The following is a 19,040-nucleotide window of genomic DNA, read 5'->3' as shown; positions in this document are numbered from 1 at the left end:
CCACTCCCACCATGGTGACCCTTGGATGGGTTGGGTGAAGTTGTGTCCACCACGATGAGTGACCAGTTGACTGGAGAAGCGAATCCCACCATGGTGACCCTTGGTTGGGTGGACAAGTCATGTCCACCACAGTGAGTGTCCAGTTGGGTTGGGTGAACTTGTGTCCACCAAGACAAGTGTCCAGTTGGGTGGACAAGTCGTGTCCACCACAACGAGTGTCCAGTTGGGTGGAGAAGCCACTCCCACCATGGTGACCCTTGGTTGGGTGGACAAGTGTCCATCATGGAGGGTCTTTGGTTGGGTTGTGTCCACCACAATGAGTGTCCAGTTGGGTGAAGTCGTGTCCACCACAATGAGTGTCCAGTTGGGTTGGGTGAAGTCGTGTCCACCACCACGAGTGTCCAGTTGGCTGGAGAAGCCGCTCCCACCATGGTGACCCTTGGTTGGGTTGGGTGAAGTTGTGTCCACCAAGACAAGTGTCCAGTTGGGTGGACAAGTCGTGTCCACCACAATGAGTGTCCAGTTGGCTGGAGAAGCCACTCCCACCATGGTGACCCTCGGTTGGGTGGACAAGTGTCCATCATGGAGGGTCTTTGGTTGGGTTGTGTCCACCACAGTGAGTGTCCAGTTGGGTGGAGAAGCCGCTCCCACCATGGTGACCCTTGGATGGGTTGGGTGAAGTTGTGTCCACCACAGTGAGTGTCCAGTTGGGTTGGGTGAAGTTGTGTCCACCCAAGATGAGTGTCCAGTTGGGTGGACAAGTTGTGTCCACCACAATGAGTGTCCAGTTGGGTGGAGAAGCCATTCCCACCATGGTGACCCTCGGTTGGGTGGACAAGTGTCCATCATGGAGGGTCTTTGGTTGGGTTGTGTCCACCACAGTGAGTGTCCAGTTGGGTGGGGGGCGTGTGTGAAATTCTGGAAAAATCCCACGAAAACCCGGCGGGATTTGGAGGCAGAAAATCGGATTTTTGGGAGCTGAAAATGTCCAATATTTTGGGGAAATCCCTCGAAACCGCCGCAGGATTTGCAGGCAGGAAATTGCTCAAAATGTCCAAAATTCTGGGAAGATCCCTCAAAAACCCAGCGGGGTTTGCAGGCAGAAAATTGGATTTTTGAGAGGCAAAAATATCCAAAATTCTGGGAAAATGCCTTGAAATCACATCAGGATTATCAGGCTGAAAATTGCTCAAAATGTCCAAAATTCCTGAAAAATTCCTTGAAAACCCAGAGGGATTTCCAGGCTGCAAATTGAATTTTTGGGAGCTGAAAATGTGCAAAATTCTGGGAAAATTTCTGGAAATCAGAACAGGATTTGCAGGCTGAAAATTGCTCAAAATGTCCAAAATTCTGGGAAGATCCCTCAAAAACCCAGCGGGGTTTGCAGGCAGAAAATTGGATTTTTGGGAGGGAAAAATGTCTTAAATTCTGGGAAAATCTCTTGAAAACCCAGCGGGATTTGCAGGCAGAAAGTCGGATTTTTGGGAGGGAAAAATATCCAAAATTCTGGGAAAATGCCTTGAAATCACATCAGGATTATCAGGCTGAAAATTGCTCAAAATGTCCAAAATTCCGGGAAAATGCCTTGAAATCACATCAGGATTATCAGGGTGAAAATTGCTCAAAATGTCCAAAATTCTGGGAAGATCCCTTGAAAACCCAGTGGGATTTGCAGGTAGAAAGTCGGATTTTTGGGAGGGAAAAATATCCAAAATTCTGGGAAAATGCCTTGAAATCACATCAGGATTATCAGGCTGAATATTGCTCAAAATGTCCAAAATTCTGGGAAGATCCCTCAAAAACCCAGCGGGGATTTGCATGCAGAAAATCGGATATTTGGGAGCTGGGAACGACGCCCCAACCCCCCATTGCCGAACCCTGACCCCCCTTCCTCCTCTCCCGTGTCCCCAGGGCGACTCGCCGGCCAGCCCGCGCCGGCGCCCACCAGGGCCTGAAGCGGTGCCGGCGCGCGCGGCATGGCGGCGGCGCCACCGCGCCTGCCCTGAGCTCCCCGTCCCGCCCGCGCCGCGCCGCGCCGCCATGAGCCCGCAATGATGATGGCCCGCAAGCAAGATGGCCGCACGCCCACCTACAACGTCAGCGTGGTGGGGCTGTCCGGCACCGAGAAGGAGAAGGGCCAGTGCGGCGTCGGCAAATCCTGCCTGTGCAACCGCTTCGTGCGGCCCGGCGCCGACGACTTCCACTTGGACCACACGTCCGTGCTCAGCACCAGTGACTTTGGGGGCAGGGTGGTCAACAATGACCACTTCCTCTACTGGGGCGAGGTGGCGCGGCCGCTGGAGGAGTGCGTGGAGTGCCGCGTGCACGTGGTGGAGCAGACGGAGTTCATCGACGACCAGACCTTCCAGCCGCACCGCAGCACCGCGCTGCAGCCCTACATCAAGAGGGCGGCGGCCACCAAGCTGGCGTCGGCCGAGAAACTCATGTACTTCTGCACCGACCAGCTGGGGCTGGAGCAGGACTTCGAGCAGAAGCAGATGCCCGACGGCAAGCTGCCGGTGGACGGCTTCCTGCTCTGCGTGGACGTCAGCCGCGGCATGAACCGCAACTTCGACGAGCAGCTCAAGTTCGTCTCCAACCTCTACAACCAGCTGGCCAAGACCAAGAAGCCGGTGGTGGTGGTGCTGACCAAGTGCGACGAGGGCGTGGAGCGCTACATCCGCGACGCCCACGCCTTCGCGCTCGGCAAGAAGAACCTGCAGGTGGTGGAGACCTCGGCGCGCTCCAACGTCAACGTGGAGCTGGCCTTCAGCACCCTGGTGCAGCTGGTGGACAAGAGCCGCGGCAAGGCCAAGATCATCCCCTACTTCGAGGCGCTCAAGCAGCAGAGCCAGCAGATCGCCGCCGCCAAGGACAAGTACGAGTGGCTCGTCAGCCGCATCGTCAAGAGCCACCACGAGGCCTGGGCCGGCGTCAGCCGCAAGATGCAGCCGGCGCCGGAGTACCAGGACTACGTCTACCTGGAGGGCACCTCCAAGGCCAAGAAGCTCTTCCTGCAGCACGTGCAGCGCCTCAAGCAGGAGCACATCGAGCGGCGCCGCAAGCTCTACCTGGCCAAGCTGCCGCAGGCGCTGGACGCCCTGGTGCCCGACCTGGACGAGATCGACCACTTGAGCCGCGCCAAAGCCGAGAAGCTGCTGGAGGCCAAGCCCGACTTCCTCAAGTGGTTCGTGGTGCTGGAGGAGACGCCGTGGGACGCCACCGGCCACGTGGACAACGTGGACAACGAGCGCATCCCCTTCGACCTGCTGGAGACGCCGGCGGCCGAGCAGCTGTACGAGCAGCACCTGGAGAAGCTGCGCGACGAGCGCAAGCGCGCCGAGATGCGCCGGGCGTTCCGCGAGAACCTGGAGAGCTCGCCCTTCGTCACGCCCGGCAAGCCCTGGGAGGAGGCGCGCAGCTTCATCATGAACGAGGATTTCTACCTGTGGCTGGAGGAGCCGGTCTACATGGAGATCTACGGCAAGCACCAGAAGCAGCTGATCGACCGGGCCAAGGAGGATTTCCAGGAGCTGCTGCTGGAGTACTCGGAGCTCTTCTACGAGCTGGAGCTGGACGCCAAGCCCAGCAAGGAGAAGATGGGCGTCATCCAGGAGGTGCTGGGCGAGGAGCAGCGCTTCAAGGCGCTGCAGAAGCTGCAGGCCGAGCGCGACGCGCTCATCCTCAAGCACATCCACTTCGTCTACCACCCCACCAAGGAGACGTGCCCCAGCTGCGCCGGCTGCGTGGACGCCCGCGTGGAGCAGCTGCTGGGCTCGCGCTTCATCCGGCAGCACCGCAACCCTCTGGCCGACCCCGGCGTGGACCGCATCAACCTGGTGATCCTGGGCAAGGACGGGCTGGCGCGCGAGCTGGCCAACGAGATCCGCGCGCTCTGCACCAGCGACGACCGCTACGTCATCGAGGGCAAGATGTACGAGCTGGCGCTGCGGCCCATCGAGGGCAACGTGCGGCTGCCGGTCAACGCCTTCCAGACGCCCACCTTCCAGCCGCACGGCTGCCTGTGCCTCTACAACTCCAAGGAGTCGCTGTCCTACGTGGTGGAGAGCATCGAGAAGAGCCGCGAGAGCGCCGTGGGCCGGCGCGACAACCACGCGGCGCAGCTGCCGCTGACGCTGATCCTGGTGAACAAGCGCGGCGGCGGCGGCGACGCCGGCGGCGAGACGCTGCAGAGCCTGATCCAGCAGGGCCAGCAGATCGCCAGCAAGCTGCAGTGCGTCTTCCTGGACCCCGCCTCGGCCGGCATCGGCTACGGCCGCAACATCAACGAGAAGCAGATCGGCCAGGTGCTCAAGGGGCTGCTGGACGCCAAGCGCAACCTCAACCTGGTGGTCAGCGCCACCGCGGCGCTCAGGGACGGCGCCGCCGACGCCGCCGACCTGCGCGTGGCCATGTGCCTGATGTGCGGCGACCCGGCGGGCGCCGACGAGGTGCTGCTGCCCATCCTGCAGGCGCAGCCGTGCCGGCCGGCGCCGGGCGGCGGCGCGGCGGTGCTGCTGGACGTGGCGGTGGGCGCGCAGCGGCGGCGCGTGGAGCTGGCGCTGCTGTCCTACCACGCCTCCTTCGGGCTGCGCAAGAGCCGCCTGGTGCACGGCTACATCGTCTTCTACGCCGCCCGGCGCCGCGCCTCGCTGGCCGCGCTGCGCGCCTTCCTGGCCGACGTGCCGGACATCGTGCCCGTGCAGCTGGTGGCGCTGGCCGACGGCTCGGCCGACCTGCTGGACAACGACGTGAGCCGCGAGCAGGTGGCCGAGGGCGAGGAGATCGCGCAGGAGATCGAGGGGCGCTTCGCCACCTTGGCCTGCGGGCAGCCCCAGCCCAAGCTGGACGCCTTCCAGCCCTTCTTCAAGGACGCCCTGGACAAGAAGAACATGGTGGAGGCCGCGCACATGTACGACAACGCCGCCGTGGAGGCCTGCGGCGCCGGCGAGGACGTCTTCAACTCGCCGCGCGCCGGCTCGCCGCTCGGCAACTCCAACCTGCCCGACTCCGAGGACGACCCCGAGCCGCCGCCCGGCTACAGCCCCTTCCGCGAGGAGCCGCCCGCCGCGCTGCCGGCGCTGCCCAAGGACCACTCCAAGCTCTCCATGGAGCTGGAGGGCAACGACGGCTTGTCCTTCATCTTCGAGAGCAAGCTCAACAACAAAGCGCCGCCGCCGCCCGTCAAGCCCAAGCCGCCCGTCCACTTCGACATCAAGGGCGAGCTGGGCTACCTGGAGCAGAGCCACCGCGACGGGCAGCGGCGCTCCGTGTCCTCCTCCGCCTGGCTGCCGCCCGACTGCTTCGACCCCTCGGACTACGCCGAGCCCATGGACGCCGTGGTGAAGCCGAGGAGCGAGGAGGAGAACATCTACTCGGTGCCCCACGACAGCACCCAGGGCAAGATCATCACCGTGCGCAACATCAACAAGGCGGCGTCCAACGGCAGCGGCAACGGCTCGGACAGCGAGATGGACACCGGCTCCCTGGAGCGCGGCCGCCGGCTCCCGGCCGGCGCCAAACCGCGGCTCTACCGGGCGCGGTGCGCGCGGCTCGGCCGCTTCGCCGGCTACCGGCCCGGCCTGAGCCTGGGCAGCGACGACGAGCTGGGCTCGGGGAGGAAGAAGGACGAGGAGCCGGGCGGCCAAGGCGGGTACAAAGGGGACAACGCGGGGATGGCGTACGAGGCGGCCGACGGCGAGGATCCGCGCAGGAGGAACATCCTCAGGAGCCTCCGCAGGACCACCAAGGTGGGGCTGGAGGGGTCACACTGGGGTGGGGATGGGGCTTGGGGGGTCATTTTGGGGTGGGGGTCAAGCTCAGGGAATGATGGGACACCCCAGTGGTCAGTGGAGGATCCCAGGAGGAAGAACTTGGTGATGAGGATGAGGAAGGTTGAGGGTCTTGGAGGGGTCACATTGGGGTGGGGATGGGGCTGGAAGGGTCATTTTGGGGTGATGGTCAAGGTCAGGGAGGGGTGGGAATGGTGGGACACCCCAGTGGTCATCCCAGTGGAACCCAGGGCAAGGAACTTCCTCAGGAGCCTCCGCAGGACCACCAAGGTGGGGCTGGAGGGGTCACACTGGGGTGAGGATGGGGCTGGAAGGGTCAGTTTGGGGTGATGGTCAAGGTCAAGGAATGGTGGGAATGGTCAGTGGAGGATCCCAGGACAAGGAACATCCTCAGGAGCCTCCGCAGGACCACCAAGGTGGGGTCGTTTTGGGGGTCAGTTTGGGGTGAGGATGGGGCTTGGGGGGGTCACTTTGGGGTGATGGTCAAGCTCAGGGAATGATGGGACACCCCAGTGGTCAGTGGAGGATCCCAGGAGGGAGAACCTGGTGATGAGGATGAGGAAGGTTGAGGGTCTTGGAGGGGTCACACTGGGGTGAAGATGGGGCTGGAAGGGTCATTTTGGGGTGATGGTCAAGCTCAGGGAATGGTGGGACACGCCAGTGGTCAGTGGAGGATCCCAGGAGGGAGAACTTGCTGATGAGGATGAGGAAGATGGGATGAAGGTTGGAAGGGTCATTCTGGGGTCAAGGTCAAGGTCAAGGAATGGTGGGACACCCCAGTGGCCATCCCAGTGCACCCCAGGTACAAGGAACGTCCTCAGGAGGATGGTGAAGGTGGGATGAAGGCTGGAAGGGTCATTCTGGGGTCAAGGTCAAGGTCAAGGAAGGGTGGGACACCCAGTGGGGATTTTCCAGGATTTTTCTGGGAAGTTTCCAGGAATTTTCTGCAATTTTTCCCTGAAATTTTCTGGGATCTTCTGAGATTTCTCCCAGTTTGTTTCCGGGATTTTCCTGGATTTTTCTGGGATTTTCTTGGGAATTTCCTGTCATTTTCCATGGGAATTTTCTGTCATTTTACTTGGGATTTTCCTGGGAATTTCCTGGGATTTTCCAGGATGTTTCTGGGATTTTCCTGGGTATTTTCTGTCATTTTTCCCTGGGATTTTCTGGGAATTCTCCTGGATTTTTCTGGGATTTTCCTGGGAATTTCCCGTCATTTTCCCTGGGATTTTCTGGGATTCTCCTGGATTTTTCCAGGAATTTTTTGAATTTTCTGGGGGTGTTCTCAGGAATTTTTGGTGATTTTTTCTGGAATTTTCCCATGAATTTCCTGTGATTTTCCCATGAATTTTCCCACGGTTTTCCCATTAATTTTCTGGGATTTTTTCCCAGGAATTTCCCAGGATTTTCTGGGTATTTCCCATGGAATTTTCCATGATTTTCCCATGGAAATTTCCCAGATTTTCCCAGGAATTTTCCGGGTTTATTCTGGGAATTTTCTGGGATTTTCCCATGATTTTTCCTGGAATTTTCCATTACTTTTCCATGGTTTCCCTGTGATTTCCCCATTAATTTCCCATTAATTTCTTATTAATTTCTCATTAATTTCTAATTAATTTCCCATGATTCCCCCATGATTTTCCCATTACCTTCCCATTAATTTTCCATTAATTTTCTGTGATTTTTCCCATTATTTTCCCATTCATTTCCCATTAATTTCCCATGATTTCCCCGTGGCTTTCTTATTAATTTCCCATTACTTTCTTATTAATTTCCCATTAATTGCTCATGAGTTTCCATGAATTTCTCTGTGATTTTCTTGTGAATTTCCTGTAATTTTCCATGAATATTCCGTGAATTTCCCATGAATTTTCCCATTAATTCCCCCCTAATTCCCCATTAATCCCCACTAATTCCCCATTAATTTCCAATTAATTCCTCATTAATTCCCCATTAATCCCCCATTAATTCCCCCTGAGTTCCCTACTAATTCCCCACTAATTTCCAATTAATTCCCCATTCATTCCCTATTAATTCCCCACTAATTCCCCATTAATTCCTCATGACTTTCCCATTCATTCCCCATTCATTTCCTATTAATTCCCATTAATCCTCCATTAATCCCCACTAATCCCCCATTAATCCCCTATTAATTCCCCATTAATTTCCAATTAATTCCCCACTAATTCCCCATTAATTCCCATTCATTCCCTATTAATTCCCATTAATTTCTCATTAATCCTCCATTAATCCCCACTAATCCCCCATTAATCCCCCACTCATTCCCCATTAATTTCCCCTGAATTTCCCATTCAATCCCCCTACTAATTCCCCATTAATTCCAAATTAATCTCCCACTAATTCCCCATTAATCCCCTACTAATTCCTCATTAATTTCTAATTAATTCCTCATTAATTCCCCATTAATCCCCCACTCATTCCCCATTAATCCCCCATTAATTCCCCATTTATTCCCTATTAATTCCCCATGATTTTCCCATTAATTCCCTGTTCATTCCCTGTTCATTCCCCATTCATTCCCCATAATTTCCCCATTCAATTCCAATTAATCCCCCACCAATCCCCCGTTGCCATCCCATAATTTCCTGCCCTTTCTCCCCTCAGAAGCCCAAGGCCAAGGCCAGACCCTCCCTGTCCAAGGCTCCCTGGGAGAGCAGCTACTTCGGGGTTCCCCTGGCCAGCGTGGTGACCCCCGAGCGGCCCATCCCCGTCTTCATCGAGCGCTGCATCCAGTACATCGAGGCCACTGGTAGGCCTGGGGGTTCTGGGGAACCTGGGGAAATTTTGGGAATTTTTTGAGAATTTTTTGGGATTTTTTTGGGAATTTTTATGATTTTTTTTGAATTTTTAAGGGATTTTTTAGGGTTCGTCGAGCGCGGCATCCAGTACATCGAGGCCACTGGTAGGCCTGGAGATTCTGGGAAAATTGGGGTATTTTTGGGAAATTTTTTGGGAATTTTTTAGGATTTTTTGGGGAGTTTTTTGAGAATTTTTTGGGATTTTTTTGGGAATTTTTATGATTTTTTTTTGAAATTTTAAGGATTTTTTTTAGGGTTTATCGAGCGCTGCATCCAGTACATGGAGGCCACTGGTCAGTCTGGGTATTCTGGGGAAATTGGGGAAATTCTGGGAATTTTTTGGGGAATTTTTTAGGGTTTTTTGGGGATTTTTTGAGAATTTTTTGGAATTTTTTTGGGAATTTTTATGATTTTTTTTGAATTTTTAAGGATTTTTTTTAGGGTTTATCGAGCGCTGCATCCAGTACATGGAGGCCACTGGTCAGTCTGGGGGGTTGGAGGAATTTTGGGAATTGTTTGGGAATTTTAGGGAATTTTTGGGGCCCTTTTTTGGGAATTTTTTGGGAATTTTTTGAGAATTTTTTGGGATTTTTTTGGGAATTTTTATGATTTTTTTTGAATTTTTAAGGGATTTTTTAGGGTTCGTCGAGCGCTGCATCCAGTACATGGAGGCCACTGGTCAGTCTGGGGGGTTGGAGGAATTTTGGGAATTGTTTGGGAATTTTAGACAATTTTTGGGGAATTTTTTGGGAATGTTTTGGGAATTTTTTGGGGATTTTTTGGAATTTTTTTGGGAATTTTTATGGTTTTTTTGAATTTTTAAGGATTTTTTTAGGGTTTATCGAGCGCTGCATCCAGTACATCGAGGCCACTGGTAGGCCTGGAGATTCTGGGAAAATTGGGGTATTTTTGGGAAATTTTTTGGAATTTTTTGGGAATTTTTTGAGAATTTTTTGGAATTTTTTTGGGAATTTTTATGATTTTTTTTGAATTTTTAAGGGATTTTTTAGGGTTCATCGAGCGCTGCATCCAGTACATCGAGGCCACTGGTCAGTCTGGGGGGTTGGAGGAATTTTGGGAATTGTTTGGGAATTTTAGGGAATTTTTGGAGACTTTTTTGGGAATTTTTTGGGAATTTTTTTGAGAATTTTTTGGGAATTTTTGGGAATTTTTATGATTTTTTTTTTAATTTTTAAGGATTTTTTAGTGTTCGTCGAGTGTGTCATCCAGTACATCGAGGCCACTGGTAGGCCTGGGGGTTCTGGGGAAATTGGGGAGATTTTGGGAATTTTTTGAGAATTTTTTGGAATTTTTTTGGGAATTTTTATGATTTTTTTTTGAATTTTTAAGGGATTTTTTTAGGGTTCGTCGAGCGCTGCATCCAGTACATCGAGGCCACTGGTAGGCCTGGAGATTCTGGGAAAATTGGGGTATTTTTGGGAAATTTTTTGGAATTTTTTGGGGAGTTTTTTGAGAATTTTTTGGGAATTTTTTGAGAATTTTTTGGGATTTTTTTGGGAATTTTTATGGTTGTTTTTGAATTTTTAAGGATTTTTTTAGGGTTCATCGAGCGCGGCATCCAGTACATCGAGGCCACTGGTAGGCCTGGAGATTCTGGGAAAATTGGGGTATTTTTGGGAAATTTTTTGGATTTTTTGGGGAGTTTTTTGAAAAGTTTTTGGGAATTTTTTGAGAATTTTTTGAGAATTTTTTGGAATTTTTTTGGGAATTTTTATGATTTTTTTTGAATTTTTAAGGGATTTTTTAGGGTTCGTCGAGCGCTGCATCCAGTACATGGAGGCCACTGGTCAGTCTGGGGGATTGGAGGAATTTTGGGAATTGTTTGGTAATTTTAGGGAATTTTTGGGGCCTTTTTTGGGAATTTTTTGGGAATTTTTTGAGAATTTTTTGAGATTTTTTTGGGAATTTTTATGATTTTTTTTGAATTTTTAAGGATTTTTTTAGGGTTCGTCGAGCGCTGCATCCAGTACATGGAGGCCACTGGTCAGTTTGGGAGGTTGGAGGAATTTTGGGAATTGTTTGGGAATTTTAGGGAATTTTTGGGGACTTTTTTGGGAATTTTTTGAGAATTTTTTGGGATTTTTTTGGGAATTTTTATGATTTTTTTTGAATTTTTAAGGATTTTTTTAGGGTTTATCGAGCGCGGCATCCAGTACATCGAGGCCACTGGTATGCTTGAGGATTTTTGGGAATTTTGGGAATTTTTAGGAATTTTTAGTGATATTTTTGGGATTTTTTTTGGGATATTTTTATTAATTTTTTGGGATTTTTTTGGGGATTTTTTTATGGGTTTTTAGGGATTTTTAGGGTTCATCGAGCGCTGCATCCAGTACATCGAGGCCACTGGTAGGCCTGGAGATTCTGGGAAAATTGGGGTATTTTTGGGAAATTTTTTGGATTTTTTTGAGAATTTTTTGGGAATTTTTTGGGAATTTTTTGAGAGTTTTTTTGGAATTTTTTTGGGAATTTTTATGATTTTTTTTGAATTTTTAAGGGATTTTTAGGGTTCATCGAGCGCTGCATCCAGTACATGGAGGCCACTGGTCAGTCTGGGGGGTTGGAGGAATTTTGGGAATTTTAGGGAATTTTTGGGGAATTTTTTGAGGAATGTTTTGGGGATTTTTTGGGAATTTTTTGAGAATTTTTTGGATTTTTTTTGGGAATTTTTCTGGGTTTTTTTGAATTTTTAAGGGATTTTTTTAGTGCTGCATCCAGTACATAGAGGCCACTGGTCAGTCTGGGGATTCTGGGGAAATTGGGGAAATTTGGGGAATTTTTGGGAATTTTTTTGGAATTTTTTTTGGAATTTTTTGGGGATTTTTTGGGAATTTTTTGTGATTTATTTGGGAATTTTTTTGGATTTTTTTGGGAATTTTTTTTTTAATTTTTAAGAGTTTTTTTAGGAGTTTTTTAGGGTTCATTTTGCACTGCATCCAGGCCTCAGGTCAGTCTGGGAAATTTGGGAATTTTGGGAATGTTCCAGGATTTTTTAGTAATTTTTGGGGATTTTTTGTGGAATTTTTTAAAAATTTTTTTAAAATTTTTTTAAAATTTTTTTTTAATTTTAAAGGGATTTTTAGGGGTTTTTAGGGTTCGTCAAATGCTGCATTCAGGCCACAGGTCAGTCAAGGAAATTCATGAATTTTTGGGAATTTTTTGGGAATTTTTTTGGGAATTGTAGGGATTTTTTTGGGAATTTTTGTGAATTTTAAAGGAAATTTTCTTGGATTTTTTGGGAATTTTTTTGGAATTTTTGGGAATTTTTTGTGAATTTTTGTAAATTTTTAAGGGAATTTTCTGGGATTTTTTTGGGAATTTTTGGGAATTTTTAAGGAAATTTTCTGGGATTTTTTGGGAGTTTTTTGGGAATTTTAAAGGAAATTTTTTGGGGTTTTTTTGGGATTTTTATTTTATTTTGGAGGTTTTTTTTTTTTTTTGGGATTTTTAAAACTTTACAAAAAGGTTTTGGAGCATTTTGGATTTTTTTAGGGTTTAGGGGAAGGTTTTAGGAATTTCTGTGTTTTTTTAAATTTATTTTGAGCAGATTTTTGGTTTTTTTGGTGGGGAAGTTTTTGAAGATTTTTAGGGATTTTGGGAGAATTTATAAACTTTGGAAATTCTTTAAATATTTGGGATTTTTTTTAGGATTATTGGGCCATTTTTTTTGATAAATTTTGGTTTTTTTTAAGGGATTTTGTATTTTTTTTTTGAATGAATTATTCCTAAATTTTCCCTTATTTCCTAAATTCCATTTTCCACATTTTTTTGGGAGAACTTTTGAACCCTTTTAAGTTTGATTTGAAATTTAATTTTTTGGGGGGGAATAATAAATCCTAAAATTTTTAATTCTTCATCCCAAAACCTGAAATTTCCCCTTAAAAAATCCAAAAAAATTTGATTTTTTCCCCTTTTTTTTCCCCAAAAATCCCCCTAAAAACCCTCCCTGATCATGACAGGAGTTCTATAAAAACCCAGAAATTTGGGAAATTTGGTAAATTTGGGATTTTTTTGGTTTTTTGGCAGGGCTGAGCACGGAGGGGATTTACAGAGTCAGTGGCAACAAATCAGAAATGGAAAGTCTGCAGCGCCAGTTCGACCAAGGTAACCCCAAAAATCCCCAAAATTCCCCAAAATTTGGGAAAAACATAAAAAAAACCCCCAAAATTCAAAATCCTTTCTGAAATAACAAAAATCCCATTTTTTTTACCCTAAAATTCCTGATCTTTTTATTCCCAAATTAATTTTTTCCCCAAAAAATTTCACATTTTTTTTCCCCCAAAATTTCAGATTTTACCCTAAAATTCGTTTTTTTAACCCAAAATTCTTCATTTTTTTTACCCCAGAATTCCTGATTTTTTTACCCCAAATTCCTTTTTATTGCCCCAAAATTTTAGATTTTTTACCCCAGAATTCCTGATTTTTTTACTCATAATTCCTGATTTTTTTTTACCCCAGTTCCTGATTTTTTCCCCAAAATTTCAGATTTTTTTAGCCCAAAATTAATTTTTTTACCCCAAAAATCTTCATTTTTTGACCCCAAAATTCCTGATTTTTTTTACCCCAATTCCTGATTTTTTTACCCCAAAATTCCTGATTTTTATCCCAATTTCCTTTTTTTTTTTCCCCAAAATTACTGATTTTTTACCCAGAATTCCTGTTTTTTTACCCCAGATTCCCTTTATTTACCCCAAAATTTCAGAATTTTTTTACCCCAAAATTCTTCATATTTTTACCCCAGAATTCCTGATTTTTTTCCCAAGTTCCTGATTTTTTTGCCCCAAAATTTCAGATTTTTTTACCCCAAAATTCATTTTTTTTACCCCAAAATTCTTCATTTTTTTTAACTCAGAATTCCTGATTTTTTACCCCAAAATTCCTGATTTTTTTTACCCCAATTCCTGATTTTTTTTACCCCAAAATTCCTGACTTTTATCCCAATTTCCTTTTTTGTTGCCCCAAAATTACTGATTTTTTACCCAGAATTTCTGTTTTTTTACCCCAGATTCCCTTTATTTACCCCAAAATTTCAGCATTTTTTTACCCCAAAATTCTTCATTTTTTTACCCCAGAATTCCTGATTTTTTTTCCCAAGTTCCTGATTTTTTTTGCCCCAAAATTTCAGATTTTTTTACCCCAAAATTCATTTTTTTACCCCAAAATTCTTCATTTTTTTAACCCAGAATTCCTGATTTTTTACCCCAAAATTCCTGATTTTTTTGTCCCAATTCCTGAATTTTTCACCCCAAAATTTCAGATTTCTTTTGCCCCAAAATTCTTTGTTTACCCCAAAATTCTTCATTTTTTCCCCAAATTTCCTGGTTTTTACCCCAAAATTCCTTTCCTTTACCCCAAAATTCTTCATTTTTTTTACCCCAGAATTTCTGAATTTTTTACCCTAAAATTCCTGATTTTTTTACTCTGAAATTCCTGATTTTTTTCCCCCAGAATTCCTAATTTTTCCTGGGATTTTCCTGGATTTTTCCCTGGGATTTTCGGCTTAGAATTCAAGATTTTAGGGCTGAAATTCAGGATTTTAGGGCTGGAATTCCCCCCAAAATTCCCATTTTTTTCTGTGGAATTTCCCCCAATCCCAAGGAAATTTCCCACCCCAATCCCCCAGAATTCCATGGATTTTTCCCTGGGATTTTGAGGCTTTAATTCCAATTTTTGGGGTTAAAATTCAGAATTTTGTGGCTCGAATCTGCCTCAAAATTCCCATTTTTTTCCCCAATTTTTCCCCAATTTTCCCCCCTATTTTTCCCTGGAATTTCCCTCATTCCCAAGGAATTTTTCCCCCAGAATTCCCTAAATTTTTCCCTGAGTTCTTTGGGATTTTGGGGCTTTAATTCCAATTTTTAGGGCTGAAATTCAGGATTTTGGGGTTAAAATTCAGGATTTCAGGATCGAAATTCCCCCAAAAATTCCCATTTTTTTCTGTGGAATTTCCCCCAATCCCAAGGAAATTTCACACCCCAATCCTCCAGAATTCCATAAATTTTTCCCTGGGATTTTGGGCCTTTAACTCCAATTTTTAGGACTGAAATTCAGGATTTTGGGGTTAAAATTTAGCATTTTGGGCTCGAATCTGCCCCAAAAATCCCATTTTTTCCCCAATTTTTCCCCCCTATTTTTCCATGGAATTTCCCTCATTCCCAAGGGATTTTCCCCTAGAATTCCATGGATTTTTCCCTGGGATTTTAAGGCTTTAATTCCAATTTTTGGGGTTAAAATTCAGAATTTTGTGGCTCGAATTTCCCCCAAAATTCCCATTTTTTTCTGTGGAATTTCCCCCAATCCCAAGGAAATTTCACACCCCAATCCCCCAGAATTCCATGGATTTTTCCCTGGGATCTTTGGGATTTTGGGCCTTTAATTCCAATTTTTAGGACTGAAATTCAGGATTTTGGGGTTAAAATTCAGGATTTCGTGCCTCGAATCTGCCGCAAAATTCCCATTTTTTCCCCAATTTTTTCCCTGTTTTTCCCCCAATTTTTCTGCACAATTTCCCTCATTCCCAGGTGATTTTTCCCCCCAAATCCCATCATTTTTCCCCCCAGACCACGGGCTGGACCTGGCAGAGAAGGATTTCAGGATTGAAATTCCCCCCAGAATTCCATGGATTTTTCTGGGATTTTGAGGCTTTAATTCCAATTTTTGGGGCTGAAATTCAGGATTTTGGGGTTAAAATTCAGGATTTTTTGGCTTGAATCTCCCAGAAAATTCCCATTTTTTCACCCCAATTTTTCCATGGAATTTCCCCCAATCCCAAGGAAATTTCACACCCCAATCCCCCAGAATTCCATGGATTTTTCCCTGGGATTTTGAAGCTTTAATTCCAATTTTTGGGGTTAAAATTCAGAATTTTGTGCCTCGAATCTGCCGCAAAATTCCCATTTTTTCCCCAATTTTTTCCCTGTTTTTCCCCCAATTTTTCTGCACAATTTCCCTCATTCCCAGGTGATTTTTCCCCCCAAATCCCATCATTTTTTCCCCCCAGACCACGGGCTGGACCTGGCAGAGAAGGATTTCACCGTCAACACCGTGGCCGGGGCCATGAAAAGTTTTTTCTCGGAGCTGCCGGAGCCGCTGGTGCCGTACCCGATGCAGCTGGAGCTGGTGGAGGCCCACAGTGAGTCACCCAAATCCCCAAATTCCCAAAATTCCAACATTCCCAGAGACTAATCCCACTCTTCCCATAAAAATCCCCTTTTTTTCCCCATTTTTCCCTAAAAAATTTGCATTTCCGTCCCCAAAAATTCCCATTTTTTCCCCCGCAAAATCCCCATTTTTCAAAAAAAATTCCCATTTTTTTTCCCCAAAAAATTCCCATTTTTCAAAAAAAATTCCCATTTTTTTTCCCCAAAAAATTCCCATTTTTCCAAAAAAATTCCCATTTTTCCCAAAAAAATTCCCATTTCCGAACCCAAAAATTTCCACTTCTCTCCCCAAAAAATTTTTATTTTTTTCCCCAAAAAATTCCCATTTCTGACCCAAAAATTCCCATTTTTCCCCCCAAAAATTCCCATTTTTTCTTCCAAAAAATTCTCATTTGTTCTCCCAAAAATTCCCATTTTTCCCAAAAAAATTCCTATTTCTGACCCAAAAAATTTCCATTTCTGTCCCAAAATCCCCATTTTTTCCCCCTAAAAATTCGCATTTCTGACCCAATAATTCCCATTTTTCCCCAAAAAAATTCCCATTTTTTCCCTCAAAAATTCCCCATTTTTAACCAAAAATTCGCATTTTTTCAAAAAAAAATTCCCATTTCTGACCCCAAAAATTCCCATTTCTGACCTCAAAAATTCCCATTTTTTCCCCCAAAAATTCCCCATTTTGATCCAAAAATTCCCATTTTTTCCAAAAAAAATTCCCATTTCTGACCCCAAAAATTCCCATTTCTGACCTCAAAAATTCCCATTTTTCCCCTCCAAAATTCCCATTTTCCCCCCCAAAATTCCCTTTTTTCCCCAAAAAAAAATCCCATTTTTCTTCCAAAAATTCCCATTTTTTCCCCCCAAAAATTCCCATTTCCCCCCCCAAAATCCACATTTCTTACCCCAAAAATTCCCATTTCTGACCCAAAAATTCCCGTTTTTTCCCTCCAAAATCCCCATTTTTTTTCCCATTTTTCCCCCAAAATTCTCATTTTTCCTCCCAAAATTCCCATTTCTGACCCCAAAATTTTTGTTTTTCACCCCAAAATCCCCATTTTTCCCACTCAAAAATCCCCATTTTTTGCCATTTTTCCCCCAAAATTCCCCATTTCTGACCCAAAAAATTCCCATTTTTCCCATTTCTGACCCCAAATTTTTCATTTGTGACCCCAAAATTTTCATTTTTCACCCCAAAATCCCCATTTTTTCTCCAAAAAATCCCATTTTTCCCATTTCTGACTCCAAAATTTTAATTTCTGACCCCAAAATTTTTGATTTCTGGCCCCAAAATTCTCATTTTTCATCCAAAAAATCCCCATTTTTCCCCAAAAATCCTCATTTTCCCACTCAAGAATCCCCATTTTTGACCCCAAAAATTCCCATTTCTGACCCAAAAATTCCCTTTTTTTCCCCCAAAAAATTCCCATTCTTTCCCCCAAAAATCCCCATTTTTCCCATTTTCTCCCCCAAAATTCTCATTTTTCCTCCCAAAATTCCCATGTCTGACCCCAAAATTTTCATTTTTACCCCAAAATTTCCCATTTCCGACTCCAAAATTTCCCATTTTTCACCCCAAATTTCCCATTTTTCACCCAATAATTCCCATTTTTTCCCCAAAAAATCCCCCAAAATTCCCATTTTTCCCATTTCTGACCCCAAATTTTTCATTTCTGACTCCAAAATTTTCATTTTTCACCTAAAAAAAATCCCCATTTCCGACTCCAAAAATCTCCATTTTTCCCACTCAAATATCCCCATTTTTTGCCATTTTTCCTCTCAAAATTCCCCATTTCCGACCCAAAAAATTCCCATTTTTCCCATTTTTCACCCCAAAATTTTCATTTTTCACCCCAAAATCCCCATTTCTTACCCCAAAAATCCCCATTTCCGACTCCAAAATTTCCCATTTTTCCCCCAAAAATCCCCATTTTTCACCCAAAAATCCCCATTTTTTCTCCAAAAAATCCCATTTTTCCCATTTCTGACCCCGAAATTTTCATTTCTGACCCCAAAATTTTGGATTTCTGGCCCCAAAATGCTCATTTTTCCCCCCAAAATGTCCTTGCAGAGATCAATGCCCGGGAGCAGCAGCTGCTGCCTCTCCGGGACGTGCTGAGGAAATTTCCCATTTCCAACTCCAAAATTTCCCATTTTTCACCCAAAAATTCCCATTTTCCCCCTAAAAATCCCATTTTTCCATTTCTGACCCCAAATTTTTCATTTCTGACCCCAAAAATTCCCATTTTCCCACTCAAAAATCCCCTTTTTTTCCCCCAAAAAATTCCCATTTCTGACCCAAAAATTCCCGTTTTTTCCCCCAAAAATCCCCATTTTTTGCCATTTTTCCCCCCAAAATCCCCATTTTTCCCCAAAAATTCTCATTTTTCCTCCCAAAATTCCCATTTCTGACCCCAAAATTTTTGTATTTCACCCCAAAATCCCCATTTCTTACCCCAAAAATCCCCATTTCCGACTCCAAAATTTCCCATTTTTCACCCAAAAATTCCCATTTTTCACCCAAAAATCCCCATTTTTTCTCCAAAAAATCCCATTTTTCCCATTTCTGACCCCGAAATTTTCATTTCTGACCCCAAAATTTTGGATTTCTGGCCCCAAAATGCTCATTTTTCCCCCCAAAATGTCCTTGCAGAGATCAATGACCGGGAGCAGAAGCTGCTGGCGCTCCGGGACGTGCTGAGGAAATTCCCAGTTCTGACCCAAAATTTCCCATTTTTCACCCAAAAATTCCCATTTTCCCCCTAAAAATCCCATTTTTTCCATTTCTGACCCCAAAATTTTCATTTCTGACCCCAAAAATTCCCATTTTCCCACTCAAAAATCCCCTTTTTTTCCTCCCAAAAAATTCCCATTTCTGACCCAAAAATTCCCCTTTTTTCCCCCAAAATCCCCTTTTTTTTTTCCCATTTTTCCCCCAAAATTCCCATTTCTGACCCCAAAATTTTTGTTTTTCACCCCAAAATTCCCATTTCTCCCACTCAAAAATCCCCATTTTTCCCACTCAAAAATCTCCATTTTTTGCCATTTTTCCCCCAAAACTCCCCATTTCCGACCCAAAAAATTCCCATTTTTCCCATTTCTGACCCCAAATTTTTCATTTTTTACCCCAAAAATCCCCATTTTTTCTCAAAAAAATCCCCCAAAAATCCCATTTTATCCATTTCTGACCCCAAATTTTTCATTTGTGACCCCAAAATTTTCAGTTTTCACCCCAAAATCCCCATTTCTTACCCCAA

General features: G+C 45.3%; 1 protein-coding gene across 1 annotated transcript in view; it reads left to right on the top strand.

Moving 5' to 3' along the window:
* The first annotated feature begins 1,984 nt into the window (after positions 1–1,984).
* ARHGAP35 (Rho GTPase activating protein 35) overlaps positions 1,985–19,040 on the top strand; it is an 18,167-nt gene continuing 1,111 nt past the window's right edge. The window contains exons 1-5 of the mRNA XM_056510858.1: positions 1,985–5,750; positions 8,418–8,562; positions 12,656–12,733; positions 15,630–15,761; positions 18,437–18,495. Coding sequence (XP_056366833.1) covers positions 2,052–5,750; positions 8,418–8,562; positions 12,656–12,733; positions 15,630–15,761; positions 18,437–18,495 — 4,113 coding nt within the window. The 5' untranslated portion in view covers positions 1,985–2,051. The remainder of the gene's footprint in view (positions 5,751–8,417; positions 8,563–12,655; positions 12,734–15,629; positions 15,762–18,436; positions 18,496–19,040) is intronic.

This window comes from Oenanthe melanoleuca, chromosome 25 (assembly GCF_029582105.1).
Source record: "Oenanthe melanoleuca isolate GR-GAL-2019-014 chromosome 25, OMel1.0, whole genome shotgun sequence".
Lineage (NCBI taxonomy): Eukaryota > Metazoa > Chordata > Aves > Passeriformes > Muscicapidae > Oenanthe > Oenanthe melanoleuca.
Note: the sequence above shows the minus strand (reverse complement) of the source record. Positions and strands in the feature narration are given on the sequence as shown.